Source organism: Pediculus humanus, genomic scaffold (genome assembly GCF_000006295.1).
Source record: "Pediculus humanus corporis 1103172107716 genomic scaffold, whole genome shotgun sequence".
Taxonomy (NCBI): domain Eukaryota; kingdom Metazoa; phylum Arthropoda; class Insecta; order Psocodea; family Pediculidae; genus Pediculus; species Pediculus humanus.
The window spans coordinates 284,931-304,218 of record NW_002987320.1 but is presented as its reverse complement, the minus strand read 5'-3'; the positions used below and the strand labels follow the sequence as shown (position 1 = coordinate 304,218).

General features: G+C 28.9%; 3 protein-coding genes across 3 annotated transcripts in view; all 3 read right to left on the bottom strand.

Moving 5' to 3' along the window:
- Positions 1–697: 697 nt before the first annotated feature.
- Positions 698–2,369, bottom strand: Phum_PHUM312770 (Prostatic glandular kallikrein-8 precursor, putative; the record flags this gene model as incomplete). Its single annotated transcript, XM_002427314.1, has 5 exons — positions 698–702; positions 1,297–1,557; positions 1,660–2,188; positions 2,214–2,239; positions 2,360–2,369. 5 exons carry the CDS (start codon positions 2,367–2,369, stop codon positions 698–700), a joined length of 831 nt encoding a protein of 276 aa, XP_002427359.1.
- A 2,778-nt stretch (positions 2,370–5,147) lies between these two features.
- Phum_PHUM312760 (uncharacterized protein) lies at positions 5,148–6,216 on the bottom strand (the record flags this gene model as incomplete). The annotated part of the gene is made up of 2 exons (XM_002427313.1): positions 5,148–5,161; positions 5,577–6,216. The coding sequence occupies 2 exons, from the start codon at positions 6,214–6,216 to the stop codon at positions 5,148–5,150; spliced, it is 654 nt and encodes a 217-aa protein (XP_002427358.1).
- A 414-nt stretch (positions 6,217–6,630) lies between these two features.
- Phum_PHUM312550 (sidestep protein, putative) overlaps positions 6,631–19,288 on the bottom strand; it is a gene marked incomplete at both ends in the record, with an annotated part of 31,685 nt that continues 19,027 nt past the window's right edge. Inside the window, 4 exons of the mRNA XM_002427312.1 lie at positions 6,631–6,659; positions 6,702–7,094; positions 8,303–8,602; positions 14,813–14,972. Coding sequence (XP_002427357.1) covers positions 6,631–6,659; positions 6,702–7,094; positions 8,303–8,602; positions 14,813–14,972 — 882 coding nt within the window. The remainder of the gene's footprint in view (positions 6,660–6,701; positions 7,095–8,302; positions 8,603–14,812; positions 14,973–19,288) is intronic.

The following is a 19,288-nucleotide window of genomic DNA, read 5'->3' as shown; positions in this document are numbered from 1 at the left end:
TTTTTAATTATTATTATTATTATTATTTATTCTTACTTTTTTTTATAACAATTACATACACGTGACGCATAGAAAGAAAGAGGAAAAAAAATAATAAATAAATTTTATTAAAACTCATTGAAAAAAAATTTTTTAAACCTTGTGTTGTTTTTCTATATATAGATAGATATATAAACTCGACGGCATTTTATAGCGATAAATCATGTTAACGGGGGAACCAGGGAAAAATGTTTTAAAAAGGTGTTAAAAAAAAATAAAAAAAAACTACGGGGAAACGGTTAAAAATAACGATTTAATTATTTGATAACCCTTTGATAAAAAAAACGCGCGCGCGCGTAGGATGACGTAAATGATTTTGTATTTTTAAATAAAAAAAAATTATTATTATTATTATTATCATTATCATTACTTTTTTTTTTAAAGATAAACGAACTTTTACTCGGTTTATAAATTTTTTTTTTTTGGGTAACAAAAACAAACAGCATCGAATAAAATTCGTGAGTGATGATGATTTTTAAAATTACGAATTTAAAAAAAAACCGTTAAATATTATTATTATTATTAGTATTATTATTATTAAAAAAAAAGGGGATCATTTTTTTTTCCTGGATAAAATCCATCGTCATCTTCAAAATGTCGATTTCATCGGTTTGAATTTATCAAAAAAAAAAAAAAATGAGAAAAAAAATGCACCTGCTTAACCTTTTTTTTCTTTCTCCTTTCATTCGGTTTTTGACTCCTCCTCTCCCTTCCTCTTCCCCTTCTCCTTTCGGCCCCCCACTGAATCCCCGACCGAGCCCCCGACGCAAACACAGAATTTTTTTTTAAGGGTGTTGTTTGTTTAATTTTAGAACGTGAAAAATGTGTTATATTAAAAAAAAAAAGTAAGGAGTGTTCGTTTATACAAAGAAAGAGCAAAAGGAGCATCCGCCGCCATTTTGTTTATTTATTTATTTTTTTAATTAATAATAATAATAATAATAATAATAATAATAATAATAATAATAATAATAATTTATTAGGGAGGGGAGAGGAAAAAAATTTTTTTAATTTTTAATATCGATTTCAATAAGATAGTAGTAGTTATATATATTAATATAAATATTTATTTAAATGATTATAAAAATCGTAAATGATTTCGTATAAAAAAAAAAAATAATAATAATAATAATGATGACGATGTGAGAAAAACGTTCGGACGTTCGCGACAAGCAAATCCTGCTGTTTCGACGTATAAATTTAACCAATCGGCGATTAGATACATAGGTAAATAGCAGAAGGAATATATGGATTTACATTCTACCTCCGAGTTCCCGAAAGCTGCGATTCCCCATATAAAATTGTGGCAAACTAGGGGTCCGCCCGAATCTCCCCGACAAATTGCGGGTGGATCATTGACATCCCCATGAACGAAACATATTTGATCGGGTACAGGATCGTTAAAGTACACCAAATCTAATCTTTTATTCTTGAAATATCTTTGTGTGAATTCCGTTTCCGGATCTTGCGTGACTCCATAACCGATCGATATACAATCGAAAAGTATATCTTCTTTCACTGGTAATACAGTACATAATAATAATAATAATAATAATTGAAACACGTGACTTACGGTAATAAAATAATAATAATAATAATAGCAAGTGACATATATATTACCCGTGGCTATTTTAACAAATGGTACGGTTTGCATAAACGGACTTCTTATCATCAATAATGCCACGTCGATTCCCCATTCTTCATAATCCGGATGAATTGCGTATTCACTGACAAGGCTTTCTTCCACCCCGAATTCATCTCCCACGTATCTTTCATATGGAGTTCTCACACGTTTTTCAACGTATAATTCGAGATTGTTTTGACTTAGTGCGACTATCATCAAAGGTTTGGCACAGTGACCCGCGGTCATTACGATTCTACCGGTCACTAAACTTCCCGTGCATCTCGTATTATTTAGTAAACTTATTATAAAAACGACGTAGGTGGCGACACCTTCGGGTACGGGTTGACCATTGAATATTCTCAATCCTTTATCGTTGTGTCCTTTGCTATTTTTTCTCACTTCCGCCATGGAATCGTATTTTTTGCTAAAGTGTGCTTGTTTTTGTGATAATAATTTTACGCAATTTAATTTTAATAATATTATTATAAATGTTATTACCAACGAATTACGATCCATCCCGTTCGACTATGTAAAAAAAAAAAAAAAAAACTATACACCGATCCCACGTGATTTCCCCTAATTATTATTAATATTATTAACCCATCATTTACACTTCGAAATTTTTATAATCGTTTTTGATTTATAAAAAATCGTAAAAAAAAAAAAAAAAATCAAATTCATAATATTTTTATAAACCGGCGTACATTAATAATAATAATAATAATAATAATAATAATAATAATAATAATAATAATAATAATAATAGGATACAGTATTGTAAATTTTAAACGTTTCGGGGAAAAAAAAAAAAATTTTTTTTTAGAAGTTGCAAACCTTTTTTTTTTTAATCAAAATTTAAGGTCGGTCATACAATTTTTTTTTTTTTTAAATCAAACGAAACAATGCTTTTAAGGTTTCAATTGAAGATTTTTACTTGGAGCCTTTTATCAATTCACAAACAAAACCTTTCTTATCGATTTCAAATTGTTATTTTTTTTTTTTCTAAAAGGAAAAATTTGTAATTTATATGTTTAGCTTACGAACGATACGAAACGAGATTTAAAAGGATTTTTTTTTTTCGTAACTTTTTAGTTTTGAGGGTTAAAAAAAAAAGAAATTTTTTTAGGGGTCGTAATAAATTACTCTATGAAATATTTAGTGACGTCACACGTCTTACAAACGAATCGATCGATAAATTTAATAATTATTTCGGGAAAAAATAAAAAAAATAATAATTGAAATTTATTTGAAAAAGAACGAAAATTAGCGCGAAGTATTTTAAAAATCAAATATGTTTACAAAGGGAATATTTGTCGCGAAAAATTTAATAACAACAATACAGCCAACTGCGAAAAACAAAAAGAAAAAAAAATGTCAGATTGTAAACAAAGAACGCGAGCGTGTATGAAAAAAAATTTACTCGATTGAAAATTTAATATTTTATTTATTTGTGTTGTTATTGTTGTTTGTTGTTGTTGTTTTTTAACAATCGATTGTAGTTGTTTATGAAATTTAATTTAAAATTTTTCAAAGGTAAGAATATAATTTATTATTATTATTATTATTGTCATCAGGATGATTTCGGGTTAAATTTAGGTTATTCAGGTTTATATAATAAACAGGAAAAAATTTTTTTTTTTTATGTGTGTAAATTTTTTTTATTCTTTTAAGTATAAATGCAAATTTTAAGGCGATGAAATTACTCAATATCGTTTCCTTTGTTTTAGTAAAAAGGAAAAAAGGAAACGAATTTTTCTTTTTCTTATAAATATTCTTTCGTTTTATCATCCGCACCTGAAAAATTAAAAAAAAAATTATTTTTTTACTTTTAAAACGTGAAAATAAAAAAATTTTAAAAGTATCGTTTGTTTAAACGTGAAGGGAGGGTGGTAGAGTGGGGGGAGAAAGGTAAAAAGGTTTTGTTTGTTTGTTTTTTTTAAAAGAAAAGAAGGAGGACCTTTAAGACTATAAACTTCTCCTTTTCATAATTATTTTTAAATTGAGTTGCTGAAAAAAAAAATAAAAAAAGAAAAAGAAATTTTTTTTTTTTATTAACACAATAATTAATATCATTATTATTATCGTGAGGGTTGTAAATGACGTAAGTAACGCACGCGCGTCACGCACTAAAACGTGCGTAATTAATATAAATGTATAAATAATTATCCTGCGGTTTTTCCTTTAAAAAAATGAAACTCATAAATTAAAATGTAAAATTTTAAAATTTTAAAAAACATAACAACCCTAATTAGTTAAAAAGAGAGAGAGAGGAAGAGGAAAGGAGAAACAGGGGGGTGGTGGTGTGGGGAGTAAAAATTTAAAAGGTTTAAAAGAGAGAGAGAGAAGAAAGAAAAAAATGAAGAAGATGAGAAAAGATAAAAGTTGATAAAAAAAATGATTTTACTAAAAAAAAAAAAAAAATCGAGTTACGTGAATTTTTTTTTTTTTAAATAAAAAAAAACCGACTTTTTGTAAATTTTACCACCGCCATTACCGCCGACGACGTCGACATAAACGCCGACACCGCCGACACTAAATACAAACAAACGGCGGTGAAAAAAAATTATTATTATAATTTTTTTTCACATTCGGTTTTAAAATAATAAAATATAAATGAAAAAGAATTTTCCTTTTTTCCTTTTTTTTTTTTTTTTTCATTCCCGATTCAGTTTCCGGTAATTATTATTCGGATATTTTAATGTTTTCCGTTTGTTTTTTTTAATAAAAAGTCATAGAGGAGGAAAACGTTTAATATTAAAACAGGTGACACAGGAAGGAAGGAAGGATAAACACATACACACACAATAATTGCCAACATAACGAATTTCATAAATTATTATTATTATTATTATGATAATGATGTGAAAAGTTTTTTTATTATCATTTTATTCTGTTTTATCTGATAATTAAATTGTTTTTTTTTTTGACTTTTTCATTAATTATGGGTACCTGAAACGTTTTTATTTCGTTTAATCCTTCGTCGTCCGCCATTTTGTTTTTTCTCTCTCCCCCTCCCTTTTTTTTATTCACGTGGTAAAAACTCTTTTTATAGAAAGAAAAAAACTTTTTTTTTATTTTTAAACGTAATTTACTGCTGCCTTTTTTTTTTCTTTTTGAATTATATCATTATTATTATTATTTTGCGTTTGACAGATTTTATTAATAATAATAATAATAATAATCGTCATCATTTTTCTTTTTTTTCTAAAAAAAAAAAAAATCTCACAAATAAATTTAAATTAAAAAACTTTTTTTTTTTTCAACTGATGAAAGTTGAAAAGTGTAGTTATGGCCTAATTCCAAAATAAACTTTTTAGGTTTATTTTTTTTGTTCTTCTTCACCCCCTCATGCCCCCTCTCCTCCCCCTTTTTCTACGATGTTTAACCTTTGCCCTCTACCCCTTACCCCATCGGGTTTTCTCTTCGTATTTTACGAGTTAATTGGTAATTAGAGAAGGGAAAAAAATGGCGAAATCACTTTTTTTTATCCTTTGAATGCTTAAAAAAAAAACTTATATGTTTAATAATAATAATAATAATAATGGCGACCGGAAGTTGATGATAATTAGAAACGGTTGTTGCGAGATTAATTTTTTGTGTGGGGAAAAAAGGTTTGCATAATGAAGAAAAATCAAAAAAAGGTTTAAAGCGGGTAAAAAAAAAAGCAGGTTATAAGGAGATGGGGAGGGAAGGGCGGGGGGAAAATTAACCGGAAATGTAAATAGTTTAACCGGAAACGTTTAAAGTTTGGTCTCGAAACGGGTATTTAAAAAAAATTTTTTTTTCTCGTGCGCCAGTCAAAGGATTAATAAAAATTTAAAATTTTTTCCTTCGGGAATAAAAATAACGGACGGGGCGATGAAAGGAGGGTGAGGGGAAGGGAAATACTTTTAAATTCAATCGCACGTCTTACCTTCGATGACACATTTAAGAACGTCACCGTTCGAATTGAGCGTCACTCTTGCGTGAGTTTTTTTAACGGTTTCGCCGTCGTTGTTTGGGTGACACGTGACCGTGGAAGAAGAAACGTTTCCTTCCGTCGAATCATCAATTATCACATCCGAATTCCTTTGATTACACAAATTCAAAGGTTTTATTTCGACGGGAATGGGAATGGGTTTGATTTCAACAACGACGGCGTCGTTGTGGGAAGACGACAGGGATAACGAATTACGAATTTGTCTCGCGGCGGATCCACGATTTTTGCGTATGACCGCAGTACGCGTGACGTCATCGTCATTATTTTCCGTAAACGGTTTTAACGTGTTGTTGATTTCATCGAGTGGTAAAATGTCTTGAAAACTTTTCCGTTGGGAATTATTTAATTTTATATTTTTATTATTTTCTCGGAGCATGGGAACTTGAAAAGAATCCGTTTGAATTTTTTGCGGTGGTAGAAAGAAATTATTTTCCGTTGAATTTTTCCTTTTGCAAAGGAAAAATCCGGCAGCCGTGACAATGGCACCGATTATCAACAATGCGATTCCTATGAGTGCACCCAAAATTATTATCATAGGATTGCTACCGTCTTCGTCTTCTGCATTACCGTTCATTGTTTCTGCAACGAAAAAAAAACCCTGAAGATTTACTTACGGGGTGGAGGGGAGGGAGAAAGAGAGGGTAATAGATTTTCGATACGATTTCGATATATCGATTATTCTCGTTCGATTGTCTATTTATTTATAAAATTATGCATAGCATCTGTCAACTTTTATGTTTTTTTTTCGTTTTCGAACGAAAAAAAAAATACGCGCGTGCGCATATTTAAGCGCGCGTTTTTCTTCCTTCTCCTTCCTTATTATATTTATCGATAGTAAAAAAAAAAGAAGTTTAACATATTAAAAGAAATAAAACAGTAAAAATTGTTTATAAAAAAAAAAAAATTTTAGTAAACAAAAAACATTTTGTTTATATGATGTGTGCCACGTTGCGACGTTATGTTTTTTATCATTTCTCTTTTTAGAAAATTATTTATTCAATTTTTTTTCTTCTAGAACTTTTCCAAAATAATAATAATAATTTTTTTTATTTTACTTACCGGTACTCGTAAGTCTCGCAGTTAAACTTCCATATTTAATACGAGGAATGATAAATGGGGGTTCGCTTCTACCTTTTCCATTGACAGCGTAAACTGAAAATGTATAAAGTTTTCCCGATTCGAGACCTCGAACTATAAAATTAGGTTCCGAACTTAAAATTTTAAACTTTTTACTACTCATTTCTTCGTTACGATTATTATTATTATTATTATTATAATTAGTTTTAAATTCGATAGTGTTATCAATAACGAGAGAAATATTAAATTCTGAAACTTCCAACATGAAATGCTGTTGAAGTCCTCCATCGTTTCCGGGTAAACAAATTATTTGCAAACTTCCCCCCGACGTTGTTAAATTTTTCAATTTGCAATCGTTGGGTGCTTGAGGTACTTCTATAAAAAAAAAAAAAATTTTCATACATTTTTTTTTCTTAATGACACGATTATAAATTTTTGGGTGATGTGTTAGTGACACGTTATACTAATACGTGGATATTTTCCACGTGTATTTAATAAATTCAATTTTTTTTTTTTTTGTAAAATCAATCAAATACGTCACAATATAAATTGTATTTATTAATAATAATAATATGCGTAAGTTTCGGGGCAGGAGATTAACAAAAAAAAAAAAGAAAAAAATTAAATTAATATTACGATTTAAAATTTCCCTCTCCTCCCTTTCCCTCCTTTCTCCCACTTTTTTTTTAGTGTGTAAATGCCAAATGTTACATCAGCGCACACATTTTCGTGGGGAACCACTTTTATTTTTTATTTTTTTATTTCGAAAAAGTATATTAAGTAAGAGAATTAAATAAATTACGAGAATTTTTCTCCTTTTTGCTTCTTTTTCTCTCCCCGCCTCCCCCCGCTCCCCAACACCAGCACCGCCACAGCCATTTCTTCCTTTTCCTTTCCCTTCATTCCCACCTTCCCGCCTTTCTCACAACGTTGCGGAAACTATTCACCCTCATATTTCTTTTTTACTGGTAATGTTTTGGTATTTTAGTCATTTTTCTCGTATTCTTTTTAACCTTTTTCCTTCTCCCCCCTCTCCCCTCTCTCCCTCTTTCCTTTTTCTCTCGAACCCTTACAAACGCACACATATAATATTTTTTAAAAAAAAAAAAAAACGGCGGAGGGTAATTTAAAAGCGTGTAAAAATTTTGTAATTCGTTTTGCCTCCACCCCTATCACCCCCTCCCACCACTCTCCCCCGTTTTTATTAAGTTTAAGGTCGAATGATAAAAAAATTATTATCATTATTTTTTTTATCCCGGTGACACCGTCACCGCGCCGCATACGAACACACGAACAAACACATTCGCACACCACGCACGCACGCATGCACTCACGCACGTCACGCCAGAAAATTCCGCATGACCGCCGACCGACGTCACCGCCGCCACAATTTTATTTAATTTATACAAGGTCTAATGTCACGTAAGAAAAGGAAAGTAAATACTAATATGTTTTTTTTTTTTTTTTCGTGGCAGATGCCGTGTAACGTTTTTTAATATTCATACGGTTAAAAGAGGGAAGGGAATTTTTTTTTCATTCTTCTTACATCCTCTTGGGGGATTTTTTAATAATAATAAACTTACTTGCGGGATATATGTGGATCATACACGGTTCTTTCTGTCGTCCGATACTGTTTACAGCCCAACAAGCCAATGTACCAAAATCGCTATCACTTATCGGTGTAAAATCAATATGACTTTTTAAATTTAAACTCGTTACTCTCGTTGCCGGAAGTGGTAAAACATCACCGGATGTGTTAAACGTCCAACTGAATTTAACATCCGTCGATGGTTCGGCTTTAACTTGACATTCAATTGTGAGCGTATCTCTTTTCAATGCTCCGATTTTTTTCGATTTGTATTCGTCAACGCATCTCGGAGGAACTGGAACAAACAAAAATAAAAAACAATTTTTAATTATTTAACCAGAAGGTAAAATTATCCAACATGTTACCATCTTTAAAAAAAAAGAAAAACGGAAATGAAATATGTTAAGTAGTAATTTACCCCTCAAAGGTACAAAAAAAAAAAAAAATTGATTGATGTTGTATATAAAACAAAACAAAAACATGTTTTTTTTTTTAAATGATGTATGGTTGTTGCCTTGTTTTTCTTATTCCGTACAATTTTTTTTTTTTTTTAAACAACGTCAAAAAATATTTTTGGGTTTTAATCATTTTGTTCTTTTCTTTTTTTAAAAATAATTACCGGGAGCAAATTTTTCTCTTCCCCCCTCACCCCTCACTTCTTTACACGTATTATTTATATTTAAAAAAAAAAAAAAATTTTTTTTACGTAAAGTTGGCAAACTTTGAAACGCATACCCTATTTTTTTTTTTTAAATAATAAAATTACGTTTCAATTTTAAAATTATTAACATAATTTTTTCTTATGTTGGCAACCATTTTCGTTGTATTTTTTTCTCCAGTTTTTTCCCTCTTTTTCCAGTTTGTTAATCCCTGGAAGATCCCACAAAAAGATCCACAAAAATTTTTCATTTCAAATTCATCGATATCGTCATGTATATGTCACTTTGCTCAAACGCTTTTTCGCTTCAGTTTCCGATCAATTTAAAACGATTAGATTTAGTTACGTCAATCAATTCGTGATTATTTGATCGTGGAAGAAGAAAAAAAAGCGAATTTTTTTTTCCGTCGTTTTTACTAAAATTATTAATTAGTTTTTTACTTTTTTTAGTTTTTCAAAAAAAAACATCTTTAAAACTTTTAATTGGACTGTTATTTATATTTTTTCTATTCGTTTTATAATTTTTCAAAAAAAAAAAAACGTGGCAGGAGACGCGACATATTTCCATCTTCAAGTTCAGGCAAACAAACAAACAAAAATACTAAAAAAATTATGATAATAATAATAATAATAAAAAATACACAACGGATTTGGAAAAATTTGTAAATTTTTTATACAAACAACAAACAATCGTTGACAGTTGTTATCAATTATCAGTTGTTCGATTGGAGAAGGAGTAGGTGAAGAGGACGTGGAGGTAGAGGAGGAGGGACGGTTAGTAGCAGTCGTGAGAAATATTTATTTACATTCTCCAGATAGATTAACATTTAATTATTTTCTGGAGACAAATATTTACCGGTTGAATTTGTCAAATTATTAATAAGTAACCAAAAACCGGCGGTGGCGGTGAATCGGCGGCTCCGATTCAACGTTTGCACGCGCACTCACGCACTCACACACGATTTAAAAAAAAAAAAAAGTAGTGACGATAATAATAATAATAATAAATTTTTCTCATAAATCAATGAAAAAATTATTCTTACACAAAAATGGCGAACGGGAGTAAAATCAAAAAATTCCCTCGAACGTTTTTAAGAGGATGAATAATGTGGGGGAGGAAAAGGAGGGGAAAGAGCGAGAATGAGGTAGGGGAGGGGAAGGGCAAGCGAGGAAAAGGGAGGAGGGAAGAGGAAGTCGACAAAAATGTAAAATAATTTTTTTTTTTTTTGAATGAAAATTAACCTGAAGGTATTAATAATAATTTTAAATTATCTGACACTTGGCGCCAAAAAATTCTCCAATTTGTCGTTTCCTTATATATATTTAAATCCACTTATTATCATTATTATCATTATTATTAATGATCGTTTATAATTTTTTATTATAAAAAAAAAAAAGAAAGGAGGAAAAAAATTTTTTTATTTTTTTTATTGATGGGTACCTATAAAAAAAAAAAAACGTAAAATGTTGAAAGATTTTTAATAATTTTCAGAAGCGATCGATGAGAGAGAGAGAGAGATAGAAAGAAAAAGAAAGTGGGGTAGAGAAAAAAAGATAGGTAGTAGAAAAAGGTTAAAAGAAAGACAGTAAGAGAGAGAGAGGAAAGGAAAGAAAAGAACAGAAGAAAAAAAACACAAAGAGAGGAAAAATCAGTAAAAAAGACAAAGAGAGAAAATGGGGGAAGTAGAAAAAATAGGAAATGTAAAGGGAGAAGAATGACAAAGTAAAAAAATATCCTGACGCAAGGGGCTCATCATTAATACGCTCTGAATGATATTCATCAATAATTCATATTTTTCCAAAAAAAAAAAAAAATTGGGGGGGGGCGAATCGGGGAGCAATTTTGTGAGGGAAGGGGGAATGGGAAAATTTGAAGAAAAATTAAGAAAATATTTTTTTTTCACAAGGAATGAAAAAAAAAACAAAAAAAAAAGATTAATTCGTAAAAGAAACTGGAAAAAAAATAAAGGGAATCAATCTGTTTCCGGTATATGTAAATTTTCCCTAACGGAAATGATAATGATAATAACTATATAAAATTCGAAACGGAAATGCAAGTTTAAAAAAAAAATGGCGGGTTTAAGGTAAACCTGAAATACGATGATGATGATGATGATGATAAAAACAACAACAAAAACTTTCGTTTGGGGAATCATGCGGTTGGGGGAATGGGGGGAGGTAGGGGGGGGAGTTAGAAGAAAAAAAAAAATTTTTTTTTGTTATTTTGTAATTGTGAAAACGTAAATTCAACCAGAAGTAATTCGTAAATTTTTTATTTTTCTTTTTTTTTGAGAAACTACAAAAAAAAAAATTACATTCAATTTAAAAAAAAAAAAGTTTACAAACTCGAGAAAAAAAAGAAAAAAGGAAAAGAAAGGAAAACCGTTTATGATTTTGTCACAAAAAGCCAAAAAAAAAGGGGGAAAAGGAAAGAAAAAGGAAAAAATGAAAAAAAAAGCTTACGAGTAAATCACCTCATGGAAGAAAAATATAAAAAAAAAAAAATTTTTTTTTTTTTCATTTTTTTTTCCTTCTTTTTTTTGGGGAGTCGACGGTAAAATTTTTGGAGAAAAAAGAATATTTTTATTATTATTCCAGCGAATTTTCCAAGTCAAAAAATATCCTCCAGGAATTTCTCCGCTTTTCTGTTTCTAAAAAAAAAAAAAAATAACTTTTTCCAGTTTTTTCTCTGTCCTTTTCCAAAAAAAAAAAAAAAACCTTTTTTCCATATATGACTTCGTAAAAGTTTTTTTTTTTTTGGAGAAAAAACCAGAACAATTTTATGACGGCCTCAGATTTTTCAAAGGTCGCTGTCGTCGTGGTATAGAAAATGAAAAAAGGAAAAAAAGAAAAAACCTTTTATTTTATTTCTTTTTTATCAACGAATTTTCCAAATATTAAAATAATAATAATAATTTTTTTTTTATTTCAATTGGCTCTCTCTCTTGTAACTTTTATAATTTTACTTCGTTAAATTTTTTCCTCCTTCTTCCCTCCTTCTTCCCTCCTCTTTCCTCCTTCACCGATAAATCTATTTTGTTCCCCCTCCTTCTTCTTCTTCTATCTGCAACCTTTGACCTCTCTCGCTGATATTTTTCATTTTTTCCTTGAATGTTTGTTCGAAAAGTTTTTTTTTTTTTTTTTTCAAAAAATCGACCTAATTATTATTTTTATTATCATTATATCTTTATTTATTCCGGATATGATTTTTTTTTTGGACGTGGCAATAGATAAAATAATTTTTTATTTTTGTATAAGTCGTTAAATAAACGAAGAGTTTAAAAAAAAAATCCGACGGGATAATTAAGTTTCTTTTTCATTCCACTTTTTTCGATTTTTGTTGTTTCTTCCCCCCCCGTTTTCATTTTTCTGCTTCCACGTTAAAAAAATTTTATTTTTTCATTTTTTATAAAAAAAAGATACGTAATAGGGTTTTCGTAAAGGGGAAAATTAAAATTCTTTTGGTTTACATAAATAACGTGTCGCGCTAGAGTTTATAAAGGAAAAAATTTGAGTTTTTTTTTTTTTCTATAAATTTCTGGTCAAAGGAAAGAAAAAGGAAAAGAAAATTTATATTTTAAATATTTTTTTTAGAGGGGAGGGGAGGAGGAGAATTTTTTTTTACTCATTTAACGAATTTAATTCTCGATTTGATTGTTTCCTTTGAGAAGGAAACAAACTCGACTGGATAGTCAATTACAAAATGAATAAGTTTTCAAAAATCGAAAGGGGGTCAGCCTGAGGGGGGTGGGAGTGGAGGCTAAGAAAACTTTGATACAAATTTTAAAAAATTTTTTTTTTCATCCCTTCTCAATTTTTTCCACGTTTTTTTTTCTTTTTTCTTTTGCCCAATTTTTTTTTTTTTTTTCATTTCAGTTTCATTTTTATCATTCCTTTTTTTTTCCTCTTTCCTTTTTTTCCTTTTTTTCTTTTTTTTTTTTAATCTAACTTAATTTTCTCATAAGACAAATTTTCATTTTAAATTTAATGCTATAAATTATTTCTAGTTTGCTACTTTTTTATTCCTTTTCTTTTCCATCTCATTGTTCGTTTCATTATCTTTTCCGCTTTTCCTTTTTTTTTCCTTTTTTTGAAAATCTTTAAGCTTTATACTTCTTTCAACCCGATTTGATAACGTTCAAGTTAAATAATTTCCGATAACCGTTTATCGAGGCGTTAATTTTCTTCTTCATTTTCTCTTTCCGTTTATTTAACGTTTCCATTTTTTCTAACCCCCCCTCCACCGCAACCTCTTCGTTCCCGTTCGTTTCCTTTTTTTTCCGGAAAGAGAGTAGGAGGAGGAGGGGGAGAGAAATGAAATTTTTTTAATAATGAAAGAATTTTTTTTTTTTTCGGGAGAAGGTACGAAACATGACGTAAATATTGTTCAGGCGAAACGTCCCACATTCGATTATTATATAAAAAAAATGCGGGCGGAAATTGTTATTATTATTATCATTCTGCTTTCCGTCCAATTGCATTCCGGAATGATTTTGTTTGAGTTCAAAAGTTCTAGAAGGTAACTGTGTGTGTGCGTGCGTGCGTGGAAAAAAAAATTTCCGCCATTCGCCCAGATGCGTTAAATCAATCAAAAGGAAATGTGATTTTCCGTTTTTTTTTTTTTAATTAGAAAGAAAAAACGCATAAAGTGCGTGAGTGCGCGTGTACATAACAAAGAATGGGGGGGGGTGATAAAGGGCAGGAGGGGAAGCGGAAACTTCCGGAAAATCAAATTCGAAACGAGGAAAATCGGATAAAAATAAAAAAAAATTGTTTGTAAAAATATGTTTTTGTTTTAATCCGTCGTTTCAAAATGACATTTGACGAAAATCCTAGGATTCTAATCCCACGGCGTTTTATTTTTTATTTTAAATCTACGAGAATTGAACGTTATATTTAATATAAAAATTATTATTATTATTATTGTAACGACAACGTCCTTTTTTTTTCGAGAGAAAATTTTCTTCGTTTGTTATTATCATTATTATTATTATTGCTTTACTGCCACGAAAAAAAAGTTTATAAACAACAAAATGTATTACATACAAATATGTAATTTTTTTCGTGGCGTTAGATTTAAGAAAAAAAAAAAGAGGAATTTTCAACAAAGGCTAAAAGTAATTTTTTTTTTCTTTCCATTGTCAAATTTGAAAATCAATAGATAACTAATAAATTTACTTTTTTCTTTTTACTGGAGAAGAAAATGGAAAGAAAAAGGAAAAAAGGAAAAGAATTTTTATTTTTTTTACCGGAAACGTGTTTACCTCTTTGTTTCAGACGGGCATGAGTCCAACTTCATGGACAATATTATTACAATAATTCATTTTACAAAAAAAAAAAATTTTTTTTTCTCCAGTTTTTCTGGATTTTTTGGAAAAATTTTTCTTTTTTCGTCGTGGTTTTAGAATTTTTCTTACTACCATCTTTCAACGCACACATTTCTTCCTCCCCTTCTCCGTTCGATAAAATAAATCTTAATGAATTTTTTTTTACTTTCTCCCTCCTCCAGATCTTCAAAATTCTCCAGCATTCTCTTCCAGTTCGGCCATTTTTTTTTTAATCCGAACGGTTGAACTTATATCATTTTTTTTTCTTCTTTCTTAAGATGAAAAACTTTTGCCAAATTTAAGACAGTTCAAAGGTGAAATCCTTTGTTATTTTCTTCTGTCTGACGCCAATCTTAAAGTTGGCAAAGGTAAAAAAAACGCCGACGAACAAGAAAAGAAGATGAAAAAGAAGAAAATCTTTACTCCTTCCCTCTCTTTCTTTTCTCTCTTCGTCTCAGCCCCCCGTTTTTTTTTTTTTTCTAATCAAAACCGGAAGTAGAAAAAAAAATTAAAGTCTTACAGAGTATTCTGATGGAAATGGAATCGCTTCTTCCTTCACCTTCGCTGTTTCTCGCACCGCAGGAATATTCTCCACCCTGATTGCTTGTCAGATTTCTTAGTTCAAGGTCATTTTCAATTATGTAAATCCCAGCGTTCGGATTATGATACACGAACATGTCCTAATAAATTAAAATAAATTAAATTAATGACGTCATAAGGGGGTCGGGTAAAATCTTGTAAGAAGAAAAAAAAAACGAGTAAATTTGAACGCGATTGTGTTTTTTTTTTACCCACTTTTTCCCCTCTATTCCCTCCCCTTTTTTTCCTTTCTTCCACTTCACTCCGTTTTCATTTTCCCAATGATTTCAACCCCGCTTCTTTCTTCTCCCTGCCTTTTTTTACCTTTTCTCTCTTTCATTCTTTTTTCACCTCTTTATAATTTCACCTTTCTCTCTGTTTTTCTTTTCCCACATTCATCCCCACTTCTCTCATCTACCTCTCTTTTTTCCTTTTTCACTTCTCCTCTCTAATCACCTCTCTTTTCCTTTTTAATCTCTTCTTCTTTCACTTTCACTCCTCTTTTTTTCTTTCCTTTTATTCCCGTTTTTCTTTCTTTCCCTCTTCATCCCCCATTTCTTTTATTTATTTACTTGCAAAAAAATCTGCTTATTTTTCTTTAAAAAAAAAAAAAAAATTCTCCCCCCCTTTCCCCCATGTACGTATTTCATACTTTAATTTCTTCCTTCCTGCCTTCCATTTTCCCATCTCGATTCATTCCCCCATATTTTTCTCCCTCCCATCTTCCTTTTACTTTTTTCATTTCCCTGATTTTTCTCCCCACCCCCTCCTCTTTTTTTTTTTTTTTAATTTAGTTTAGTTTTCACTCTATTGAAAACAAATTTAGAAATATCGGTTTTCGATATAAACGGACTTTTCAACGAGAAGGTTTGTTCGGGTGAACAACACCCGACGTAGAAAATGCCAAATATCAATATATCGGAGATATCATTTTCAAAAAGTTTACGCCGCGTAAAATAATAATAATAATAATAATAATTAACGAACGCTTATTTTTTTCTAGAATTATTTTTAGACGAGTAATAACAAATATTCATTTAAATTCACACATTCACGTAGTTTTAATAATAATAATGATAATAATAAAAGATTAACGAGTTTGCTAACGGTAACATTTTTTTTTTTTTTTTTATAACCGGAAAAATGCACAAACGTAATCATTACATCATACGGACAACCGTGAAAAAAAAAAAAAATCTTAAAAATTAATCATTAGTGCCACGTACAAAAAAAAAAAAATGTTTAACGTGGTCGTAAAAAAGCGAGGGAAAAAAAAAAAGTTCAATTCTGGACTTTTCCATGCAATTTTATTTTTATTACAAATGAGAAAAAAAAAAAAAATTTTTTTTTTGCAGCTTTGCAAATGTGTAAAACTTATTAAATTGCTTACGAGAGAGAGAGAGAGAGAGAGGGAGGGGGAGAAAAAGAGGGGGAAGAGAGAAAGAGAAAAGGAATGAAATAAAACAAAAGTTTTTTTTTTTTTGAAACAAAAAACGTTCCGCAAAATTTGTTACGTTACAAACACGAATTTAAACTTTACGTTATAAAAAAATAATTTTTTTTTTTTTTTAAAACAACAAACGGAAAACATAATATTGTGTTTTGTTATGTTTTTGTTTTGTTTTCTAAACTTAATGATTTAATATGTTTACTAAAACCGGAAACAGGAAAAAAATTATTTTTATTTAAAATTATTTAAAAACTCGATAGTTTTAGTTTTTGCAAACGTACGAGTTTTGTTCGAACATAACGAAACATAACGTGTTGTAATAATATAAAACCTAATAAAACAAATATTTAAAAACATAAAATAAATAAATAATAATAATAATAATCCCGATGACGTTTTTTTTATGTTTGTTTTCGTTTTTTTTAAATTCGTTTTTAACCGCACACCACACCATATTAAAACCTTTTTTTTTTCGCAAAACGGCATTTATTGAAAAAAAAAAAATTAATCAATCAATCATTCATTCATTCATTCATTCATTCACTTCGTCATGGGTTGACAATTGTAAAATTTCACTTACGACAAAACCATGAACCGAATTGTTGTTTTTTATACCGTTTATTTTCGTTTTTACGTCGATTGTTTTATAAATTTTTTTCTTTTTTTTGTTTAAAAAAAAAAATTTTGCATGCGAATGATAATATTCCGGATGATTTACGAATCTACTTTTTTTTTTGTTCAGAAAATATTATTATTATCATTATTATTATTATTTAAAATAATAAAAAAAAAAAACGAAAAAAAAAATTTTTTTTCTATGCTTTTTTAATATCTTTCATGCGTTTAAAAAAGACTAAATATTATTTTGTAGGCGTTACAAAATAATTTTTTTTTATTTTTTATATTAGGAAAAGAGAGAAAAAGGTGATTCGAGTTGGGGTATTGTTAAAACTGAAAAACATTTATTACAGATCACCCCCGATTTGAATAATATATGTTTAATCCTTAGGGGAAATTTTTTGGTTTTCCCCTGTCGTAAAATCTGATTTACGACTGTAGCTATCTTTAAAAAAAAAAAAAAAAACTTGCTAAAGGCAAATCCAAACGTTTAAATTATCTTTAATTGTAATTTGAAATCTTAGATAATTTTACCTTTTTACTTTTTATTCCTCTATTACTTCTTCTTTTTCTTCTACCCAATCCCTCTTCCCCTTTTTTTTTTTAAAAGACTGAAGGGTAAAAGAAAAAATGAAAATTTTAGAAAGAAGAATTTTTTTTTTTTGGGTTTAAAAGAAAGAAAAAGAAAATGAAAAAGAAAAAGAAGACGTTTTGTTGTTATTGCAATTGTGTTGAAAAAAAAAAAAAAATGTGTTTGCCTTAGCGATAAAAAAAAAAAAAATCAATAACAAAACTCGAGCAAACGGATTGTTATTTATGACCCTCCCCCTTCTCCTCCCCCTCCCGAAAAAAAGAAAAAGAATGAAAATTATATTTATTATCGAACAAACAGCATTTTTCTTTATTACGAGGGTAAAAATCCTTTTTTTTTTTTAAGGTATCGATATTAAATTTCTTTCTCTCTCTTTTTCTCTATCTCTCTCTCTTTTTCTTATATATATATATAAATAAATAAAAATTTGAAAACAATAAGAAAAAAGATAAAATAATAATAATAATAGTATTAATAATGATAAGAAAAAAAAAAATTTTTATTGATAAAAAAAAAAAAAAGTTTTTCATTCAAAATTTTCGTAAATAAACGAAAGAAAAAAGAAAGAAACTGGAAATCTAGGTTAACAACTTGGGGGAATAAGAAAAAGCAGAAGAAAATTTTTTATTGTAAACTAAGCAAAAACACAATTTTAGATTATACAATGATAAGAATGGGTGAAAGCGGAAGGAAAAAGGCACGTTTTCAACAGTAAACTTCTGAAAAAAAAAAATATATATATATATTTTCCTTGAATTGGTTGCCTTATTTACTTTCTTATACGTGCTCTTTTCAATAAATGAAAAAAAAAAAAGGTTCATGCAAAAAAGTAGGGGGAGGGGAAAAGAGCAAAGGAAGAAAGAATAAAAGAAAAGAGAAAAGAAACCGTATTGAATAACGAGTAAAAAGAATAAACAAAAAAGGTTCGGCGTGGAAAAACAATAAAAAAAATTTAGTCACAATTGAGATGATAACAACAACAACGTCAATGACCTTATCATTAACCGACTGATAACAAATTCGAAATGTACGATTCCGATACGACAGCATAACTCTTTCATTCATTACATAAATCATCATCGTTAATAAATTAATTAATTAATTATTATTATTATTTTAAAATTCGCAAAAAATAAATTAACTAATTAATAAATTTTAATTAATTTTATTTACGTTATTAATATTTTTAAAAAAGAACAAGACTAAAAAAAAATTTTTTTAAATAAAAAAGACGAACGTGGATTTTTTTTTTTCAGGCGTTCGTCGTTGTCGCGTTTTTTGTCGTGTCAACTCGAACGTCGTTTTTTTTTTTTTTTCTTATAAAACTTAACTTCCGTTTTTGTAATTCAAAAAAAAAAAATCTCATTATAACGCTTTAAAGTTCAATTTTGTTTCATTATTTAATACGACGCATACAAATTTAATTTACAATATTATTGTTATTATTATTATTATTATAAGGTCGTAATAAAATAATTGGATTTTTTCAAAAGGCGGAATCGAAAAAAAAAAAAAACGAAGGAGGGGGAAAGAGAGAAAAAGACAAAGGAAGACAAAGAGAGAAAAAAAGTAAGACAGAGAAAGAGAAAAAAAGAGAGAGACAAAGTGAGACAGAGAAAGAGAAATAAATAGAAAAAGAGGATGAAAAAGACAGAGAGAGAAACGAAAGAAAATAAGAAAAAGAGATATAAGAACGAAAAAAAAAAACAGAGTCAGAGAAAAAGAAAAAATAAGACAGAGAAGGGGAACAGGAAAGA